Source organism: Colias eurytheme, chromosome 1 (genome assembly GCF_061535395.1).
Source record: "Colias eurytheme isolate Ceu_HAF_F1 chromosome 1, ilColEury1 Martin Lab GWU primary, whole genome shotgun sequence".
NCBI classification, from domain to species: domain Eukaryota; kingdom Metazoa; phylum Arthropoda; class Insecta; order Lepidoptera; family Pieridae; genus Colias; species Colias eurytheme.
Window position 1 is genome coordinate 10,183,632 of NC_142980.1, and position 9,940 is coordinate 10,193,571.

Here is a 9,940-nt window from a genome sequence, read left to right on the forward strand (position 1 = left end):
TTAAAATAATCAACATCGGCGTTATAAGTACTTATATATGAAATAGTAGGATACGATCTTTAAATTCATATAACCTGTTTTGCATCAACCTTCAAATCAACAATTTATTCAAAACAATATTTACATAAACTTTGCATCATAATTTCTATGTTACAATTACTTTTAGAATAATATCATTAAATTTTTGAACTATTAAAACTACTTCCTTCCAGCCTAGGAAAAAAAAACGAGATTTAAAATTTAGAAAATTTAGTCGCAGGTTCTGGCAGCCCGCATTATAAGGGTGGGTGCTATTGCTGTCCCACTCGGACGCAGCTTCACCGGACATTTCGACCGGGCATTTCAATTTTGAGAAAGAGTAGGACCGGTCCGTTCCCCGCACCCCCGCCCTCCCCCACGCAGCTCTCTCGCTTCCGCCAAGGACGAACAAAAGGACGAAGAAGCGATAACTTCATCACGGCGCGCGGCGTGCCGTTCTCGCTCACACTCGCGTCTCGGTGGGGGACGACGTTGCGAATTGTTATTGAAGTCATGCCCCCGAAGGCGACTTCGGGAAGGCTGTCAGTTGCTAGTAAACGTTCATAGCGTCCGTACCCGGCGGCTGACCCGTCGTGTTCGCGCTTTACTACAAACTATATAACACGTCGCGATTTTGTTAATAAATAAGTGCCAAGATATTCAATTAACATTCACTGTGATTACAAAGTAACGATAAAAGTTTACACTTTAGTTTCGTTAATTAACTACGATGAACATTGATTTCGGAACTTTAAAAACTATATTATTTGTGTAAAACATCGAATTAAAATTTGTGTACTCGGACAGTTGAGCGGAGTTTAGTGTTGTTTACGAATACAGCGGCAGTGTTTACAGCGCGCACGTGGCCCGACGCCCGCCCGCGCGCGATGCCGCGAAAAACTTTATTTGAAAACATTACTGTGGCATAAGTTGGACCGCGAGGGAGACGCCGCGAATGCGACCATGACTTTAACCTGTAGCGCTTGATTTGTGTAGCAACGACTACATGTGCGTGGAAGAACAGAGTGCCGTTTTTTATTTTATTTTTTTCTTTGGAGGAGGCGGTGCTCTCCTTTGGATTAATGATTTAAATGGCTAACAGCAACACCGTGTCGTCGACCTTACCGTCGAGGGATTATCATTGTAAGGTGTGCGATCTTTATTTGGACACTGTTGATTCTTTAGAAGTGCATTTACAATATCACAAAGAAAATTTATATGTGAAGTGGGGTACACAAAATTCACAAAATGATACTGAAAATAACAACGGCACGAAAATAAAAAACGAAACAACTGTGTCAGCCCCAGCCGACTCCAGTGACAACATGATTACAAAACCTAGTCCTGAATTTCAACAACGTGCTACGCCGGAGACGTCCACGCAATTTCCTCACCCAGCCACACCGCAGAGCTACCACAGTGCACCATCACCATATCAGAATCCAGATCAAACCACCTTCTCACCTGGAGCACAATATGGTAATAATTATTCTCATTCAAACTTCTCTCAAAATCAACATTCAGAACAAATTAACTGGGATCAATCTCAATATAATCAAGACTATCATAAATCAAATCGCTTCCACCCTTATAATTTACAAGATCGAGTATCACAAGTATCTTCCTCTAGCCCTTTATATGGCCAGCCATTAAATCAGCCTACACCCTCACCATCTCCAAATCAGTGTGACAAATGTGGCTTTGTATGCGACTCTGCTGTCCAACTCAATGAGCATTGCAACTCAGCTCACGCAGGATCAAGCTCGACTCCTACGGCAGCAGCAATGCCGTTCCAACAATTTGCTGGTAAACAATTTAATAGCTCTGGTTATCAAAACGAAAACGTCAAAGTAAAAGAAGAGCACGAAGAGTCTTCAGACATATTGGATTTAGATTCACAAAAGGTGGTATACCAAGGTAACGAAGGCGAGCCACAAAACAATCAATATGAAGAAACACAACCACAAGGAAGAGAAGTAAATACACGAACGGTCCCGATGATGCCGTGGGAAACGCAAAAATTATACAACAACCCACAAATAAATGGAGATGTATCTCTATTTAAGGAGCAAAAAATGTTTCAAGAACAAAAACCATACCCGTCAGATGTAAAAATGTTTCACCCTGAACAGAAATTTGCATACACACAAGATAAGTTCCTGCCAGTCCATCACGATCAAAAACAATTTATGCACGTTGAACAAAAAATATATTCCGGAGTGCAAATGCCACCGCTGTCTGAATACGCAGGGCCCATAGCGTCATCCAATTCCGACATGAAACCGCCATACCGGCCTTATGATTCACCGAACGCACCGCAGATAACAAGTACACAACCTGCTAATCCTACATCATCTGCATTACCGTCAATCGGTGGAAAGGGAGCAAATTGGAAATCAAATGAAGCGAGAAGACCAAAAACATACAACTGTACAGCTTGTAACAAATGGTTTACAAGTTCAGGGCATCTTAAAAGGCATTACAACACAACCTTACACAAAAATGCTGTACGATCATCAGGTCAGCCAGATCCAGCTACAATGCCAATTTCAAGTCATCATCATCCCACGAGGGAGTCTCTTCAAGCTCGTGCGCAACAGCAAAGTGCAGACTCCAACACGCAGAGTCCTGTGCCCTCAGACGACAGCCGGGGCGTCGACGACGGAGCACTGCAATCACCCTACGCATCGCAAAGTTTTGATCGCTCGCATCGAGTCGCCGCGATGCAGTCCAAGCCGCCATACACGCATCTTCAACAGGGTAACTTAGATAATAATTTCAGTAATAATCCTTTAGTAAACCATCCTTTACAACATCAAGTAGGTTCTCATCCTATAAATATAGGTAGTCAACCGCCAGGGATAGGTAATCCGAGTGACAGCCAAGGGTCCAAAGGTGCATCAATATCTTCTAGTGCGAATCCCCCAAACGGGGAAGCAGGTCCCTCTGTTTCTCAAAATCACCATATGAGGGGCCTGCTATCAGTGTCAACCAGCAATATTTCAACTCCAGCTCTAACCCAGAGTACTCCAGCGCTTACGGCGCACACCCTGCCGCCGTTCAGTCATTTGGGTGTCAACCCATACAGTCCGAGGTCTACGGATCCTTTGGGGCCTTCGGTACCGGACCCCACGCACACCCCATTATATTTGGGTCAGAATTTTCAGCAGACTATAGCACCGAGTTACCCAAACGGGATGGCCCCCCACGTTATGGATATGGCTATCAACAATCTGCCTATAGCCAATCCGGCTACTTTTGGTGAATCAACACCAGAAGAAGTCGAAGTTATGGAACAAGAAACGTCTATTCAGCCTGCCAGTGGACGCTTGCCTAGCTTTTCGCAGCTCCAAACGCAGAGCTTCAGCGTTTATGTTTCTAACTATGTCACATCACCTAACGTGGGGGGTCAAGTTATTACCGACGAGTCTACCGCCGGTTACATAATCGTTGATCCTGTCCATTCTTCTCCTCAATACAGCAGTATTGATATAAATGGACAAGATATGGATTATGAATATAGTTATTTCCCCAAACCTATTAAAGACAGCGTTACTAATTATAATACCGATAACATAAAGATTTATCCGTATGGTTACGCTGTAGGGGGTAAAACTATTAAAAGGGAAGATGACGTATTACGAAGTGACTCTAGTGAGCTTCAAATTCTAAAAATTGAAGATATTATGGATTATGCAAACAAAGAAAATTATGGTGCACAAATGAAGTCACCTGCTAGTCCAGAGAGCGCTAAAGCTGAAAATGAAAGCCATGGCTCTCCTTCTATATCATCAACGGTACCAAGTACACCGTTGACTGAAAGAAATCAATTAAAAAAGAGTGTACCTACCACCGTTCACAAATGTTTCGAATGCGATAAATTATTTAATAAAGCGTGTTATCTCACGCAACACAATAAAACTTTTCACTCAGGAGCTAAGCCTTTTAAGTGTGATCGATGCGGTAAGCGCTTCTCTGACGATGTTTCATACGAGGGTCACTATTTGAAGCATGCTCACAACAAGCCATTCAAATGCCACGAATGCCCGAAATCGTTCAATCACAAAACAGATTTGCGTCGTCACATGTGCTTGCACTCGGGCTGCAAACCATTTGCATGCGATCACTGTGGCAAAGGCTTTATACGAAAAGATCACATGATAAAACATTTCGATACTCACATCAAAAAGAATTTGCGTTCATCGTCCTCTTCATCCTCAGTTTCTTCGACATCATCCCCGACTTCGTGAACACGCTATTGAAATCGATGATAAAAAATATTAAAGTTATGCGTATCGTATACACATATCAAAACTAGATGGCAATACTAAATAAAACATTATTTGATTATATTCATATATGTATGTAGTTTAGGACGTTGAAGCTCGATGTTTTGTTATATATCTGTTATGTCCTTATAGAGAAGCCGGGAGCCGATTCCGACGCACGCGTTCATTCCGTCAGTTTTATTTTTTGTTGTTCATTCAATCTAACCTTGTCTTCGGTGCAAGGTGACTTTACATGTCTGGTTGTCTGGGCGCTAAACAAAACATATAATTACATGACGTTGGAGTAATATTCCGCAATATTTTAGACCGATCCATATCACTTTACATATGAAAATTTATATAGTATTAAATAATAATTAGTTGTATATGAACCACTTTATTCAATATGTTAGGTCATTCCAGTGACTATCTTTTTAATGTTAATTACATATCCTTTTACTCTAAATGTTTTATTTTAGTTACAATTATATGTTTGCCTTTGATTGTTGATGTTGATAGAATTATGCGTGTAATCTGAGAGTTCATAGAGTATTTTTTTCAGTGTAAATATACAAGATAAAGATATTAATATCATTAATTGTACCACTATAATTCTAGTTTGGGGCTGGATAAAGGACGTTTGACAAGATAAAATATTTGGATAGTTTTGAAAGATTATTTGCAAATAAAAATTATTATATACCTATTATTCAAATAATTCGGCAATGAATTGCTAAAAATTGTGTATTGGCATCATATCACCTATTCATACGTAGGTTTATTGCGTGGACGAGACGCACGTCTTTAGTGAATTTATCGAGAGTGAGTAGTTATTGCTACTAATGAGTGGATTTCTGTAACGATTGTACCTATTAATTGAATATGATGTACAGTGGCCGAATGTGCGTAACATCACTCCTTAGCCAACTTCTACAGATATTAATTTTTATTCGTGGTAATAATTATTGTTTGTTGTATTTTCCGGTGCTTCCTATTATTTTATCTGTTGAAATTTGTTTTAATGTTAGGCTAGTTAGCTACTTTGAAAATTCTGATTCTTTTGGGAATTGAAAAGTATTTATGCCACTATTTAGTTACCAATATGTTATTTGAACGAATTTAGTTTATACATTCCTGTTTCGTTAGTGTAGGAAAGTAGTCTTCCTAAACGTTGCCAAATTAATTCCGCCAACTGTCTGTTGCGAAGCGATTTAACTTTTAATGATTTAGCCTAATGATAATGAAATTCTCTAGCAATAATTTAATATAATAATGTAAATGTTTTCTTTTTGTATAGTAATAAATAAAATATTTCGAATATTGAGTACGTGTAGAGAGCGGTATGGGAGACATACACATTTTGTATATAATATACGAAAGGATAATACAATAATACACAGTATGTATTAAACATTTCAAGGCCCCTTGGCACAGGCGTTACAAAATATTCGTCTTGTTATTTATTCACATTTAATTCAAATGGTTGTGATCTGGAGTTTCCCGAGTTTTTGGCAATGGATATAGTCCCATTTCTTTTTCGTTGTTGAATAAATCATATCTAACACAATGCAGCGATCAATTAATATTATGTATACTTATTACAAATAAATATTTTACAGATCTTTATGTCCTGAAATTTTTTATTTCACCAGTAAATATATAATTAACGAGTAGAATATTTTGTTTCGCTTTCTCGTGGATGGAAACCCTATGATTGTCTATTTACCATACTGATTATTCGTTTACTATGGAGTCATTGTGCAATATGAACATTATATTGACTTAATTTTGATAATGTTTGTATTTGAATGTTGATTATATTTCAGAAATATTTTTATACAAATAGAATTACACATGTCTACCTCATCAGCGACTATATTTTATCATATCAAAAAGATAATAAAGTATATACACGTCTATTTCAAAGAAGTTTATAATAATATATTTAATATAAAAATACTGCCAGTTTGACTTGATCGTTGATGATTCTTACTGTAATTATTGTAGTTCGTCAGTCAATTTAATAGAAAAAGATATATGCAATACCTCACAATAATTTTGGTTAAATATTTTGAATTAATTACAAAATAGACTGTTGAACTATAAGTACAAAATAAATGTAATAAACGAGTTGACTGACGAACCATTTGCTAAATTTATTACATTATTATACAGTGTTTACATTTAATTAAATATGGATGCAAAAATAAACTTAAGATCTATACTATTAGGTACTATTTGTGTAACATATTTTCATTATAGCAATAACGTAATAGTAAAACATTAAAGAGTATGAAACTTAACTACCTCAAGTAACGAGTAATAGGGTTAGAATGTGTTGTGAGGGCGCGGACCTCGGGCTCGAGGCTGTCGCCGAACTAACCGAATACCTCGTCTTGCCTTCCACATTTTATTTAAAGATAATTATATATGTCCTTTATTTACACTGACAAGCCTGGAGTTGCGCGGTCCGACGCCCGTCTTCTAATATATTTTAGCGGACATTTGTCTCCTCACACTGTTTAAAGCACACACTAGTAGTATTTAGATATTAACTAATGTAAATACAAAATCTACGATAAATTTTGTTATTTATCATATTCAATTATATTCATCGATAGACTTATTTTTAATAAGTTTTACGTAATACAAGTTAATATTAAATATAAGATTTGAGACACTGTAACCAGTGATTTTGTTTGTGTATGATATTATGTTAATTTAATTATTGTCAGTTACCATACGATTTCTGTTACATTCAGTTGAGTAAAATCGGAACAGTTTAAATATGATAAGATGTTGTTTTTTTTACAAGATTGTTCCCTTTTCAGTGAAACTTTATGGCAGACAACATTGGCTTGCATAAGTTGAATTTTTATTATTTGTTTATTATAAGCTTAGTGCGAAATCACATCGTTGCTAACTTCACTCAAGTGATTTTCTTGCTTTAACAGGTATCACTTGATATTGCGTGTGTTTTTGACATCTAAAATAAACCTCGGAAATCACATGGGTAAAGCTAGATAGACTTAGAATAAGGTTTCTCATAGATTACTTATACATAGGTTTAGGTGACAGGTCTGTACATCGCTCAAGCGAACGATTTTTCCATTTAATATGCTTTGCGTTGATATGTTTGTGGAGAATATTAACAAAGGGTGCGTGATACATTTGTAAGATTAGCGTAAAAATCTCTAACATTACAAATGTTCCTAGATTAGTTCTCTCATAAAGCAAAGGGAGTATTAGTCTAGCAGCGCTCAGTTTGTTACAAACGAAAGAAAATAATATGCCGTTTTAATGTATTTTATTATTATAATATGCAATATGTGTGTTTTATTTTTTATATTTTTACACAAACATCTCAATTGATATGTGAACTGCTAAGCGATTTTTAATATTTTGTGTTTTATGTTACCAGTGACTAAAATGCCAGATTTTAAATTCCTATGTCATTCCTTACTTTATACCATTTTAAAAGTCTTGGCATTTTATGTCCTTATTGATGTTTATTGACAAAAATGGTTTCCGGTGTCGGATCTGTCATTTAATATAAATTTAATGTGAAAAAATAATTGTTGTTTTTTTTACCCCCTGCCTGCCTTTGCGAATATATTTTTATTGCATTTCACTGTATCATGTACCCATTTAATTAACCTGTTGCACCTATCCTTAATAATCTCTAATATATATTTGATAAAACCAATATAAAGATGATTTTTTGAGGTTTTTTATTAATTAATATTAATGAAATACAGAATAGTTTCTACACAAATCAAGAGAATGAAAGACATGATGTTTCAAGTAATAATTGTATTTTTTTTGTAATTCTGGGCTTGCACACTGTATGTACAATTTTATATCTATATTATCAATATAGATATATTAAATTAACTGATTTTTTTTGTTCTATGGTATTCAAATGCTTTATTAATATTAATTTTTAAAGAACAGAATAAATTCGATCACGAAGCAAGATTTGGCGAAAGACGCGGGTTCAAATCCATTGAATATTTTCTGTTAATAAAAACTTACAAAATAATAAACCGGCCAAGTGCGAGTCGGGCTCGCGCACAAAGGGTTCCGTAGCAGCAAATATAATAAATTACAGTTAAATCAACCTATCTCAAAAACTATAAGAGATACTTTGATCAAACCAAAAATCGTTGAAAGAGTTAATTAGCATGCATCACCTCTATTTTTTTTAGAATTTTATACCCCGTAGTTATAAAAATAGAGGGGGGGGGACATACTTTTTACGACTTTGAGAGCTGATATCTCAAAAACCGTTCACTTTAAGAAAAATGTTTTTTAGAAAACTTTATATCATTTTAAAAGACCTTTCCATTGATACCCCACACGGGTATGTACATCGAAAAAAAAAATTTCATCCCTCAGTTACATGTATGGGGGGCCCCACCCCCAATTCTTTTTTTTACTATTTAGTGTCATATTTTTGTAGCGGTTCATACAACACATATTCCCATCAAATTTCATCACTGTAGTACTTATAGTTTCCGAGTAAATCGGCTGTGACAGACGGACAGACGGACAGACGGACAGACGGACATGACGAAACTATAAGGTTTCCGTTTTTGCCATTTTGGCTACGGAACCCTAAAAAGCGACAGACCCAGTACGAATGTCTTATATCTACAAAAATATTTTGATTATAATAGCCTTTTACAAACAAATTTGTACAATGTTCAAGTCCAATGGCATTACATTTTTAAAATCAAAAATCGATTAGAGAAAAAAATATATCCACAGTGAAGGGTTAAAGGAGTAAGTAATATTTAAATTTTATAAAGAAATTATGAATACCATTATTATTTGTAAGTAAAATATGTATATTATATTTTTATAATGTAACAGCAATTAACCTTTCACTGTTGTAAAAATAAATCTTACAACATGTTATTTAAACAAACATGTTATTTACCATTGACATTATTATCACACACGATGGCAGAATGCAGAGGTCCAGTTTCCAGTTAATAAATAACGTAAGTACAGATTGCAACAAAAGAAAGAAAGAAATAAACTATTTAATATAAAAATATAAGAAAAATAGTCTCATAAAATACTAGTCATTGAGATTTTTTGGTGAATATTAAAAAAATATCATGCTTAGTTGATCACTGAAGAAAATAATTATTAAAGTGAAACTTTTATTACATCGTCTCAAACTTTTTGGTCTGTGTAGCGCATGTCGCGTGTATCGCGGCTGCCGAGTAGGTATACCTACTCGGCAGCCGACCGTCACGCGACATGCGCTACACAAAGCAGTGTTCGGAACCGTTCGAACAGTTTCACTTTTACCGTGGTTTCATAAAACCACACAACATTTTTTTGATTTACGTAATGTTTTAGTAGGTTACTTAACTTATCATTAAGTTATTTATGTAGGTTTATATTAAAATTATATTTTATATTAAAATCATATTCATTTATGATATATACTTAAAATTCAATTAATGTGAGAAGACGATTATAATTTATTGTATAGAAATTTTCGTCAAAATCGGTTTATTTGGTGCAAAGAAATACTACTACAATTAGTTTAAAAATCTAAAATGCTACAATTTTAGTATAATAAATACATAATTAAAAAAAACATTAACAATTAAGTGTTAAACTTCACATTGTTACAT

General features: G+C 35.3%; 1 protein-coding gene across 1 annotated transcript; it reads left to right on the forward strand.

The window, feature by feature from the left end:
• Positions 1–1,109: 1,109 nt before the first annotated feature.
• On the forward strand, positions 1,110–7,861 carry zld (zinc finger protein zelda). Its single transcript, XM_090104024.1, has one exon. It carries the CDS (start codon positions 1,110–1,112, stop codon positions 4,266–4,268), a length of 3,159 nt encoding a protein of 1,052 aa, XP_089960150.1. The 3' UTR covers positions 4,269–7,861.
• The last annotated feature ends 2,079 nt before the right edge of the window (positions 7,862–9,940 follow it).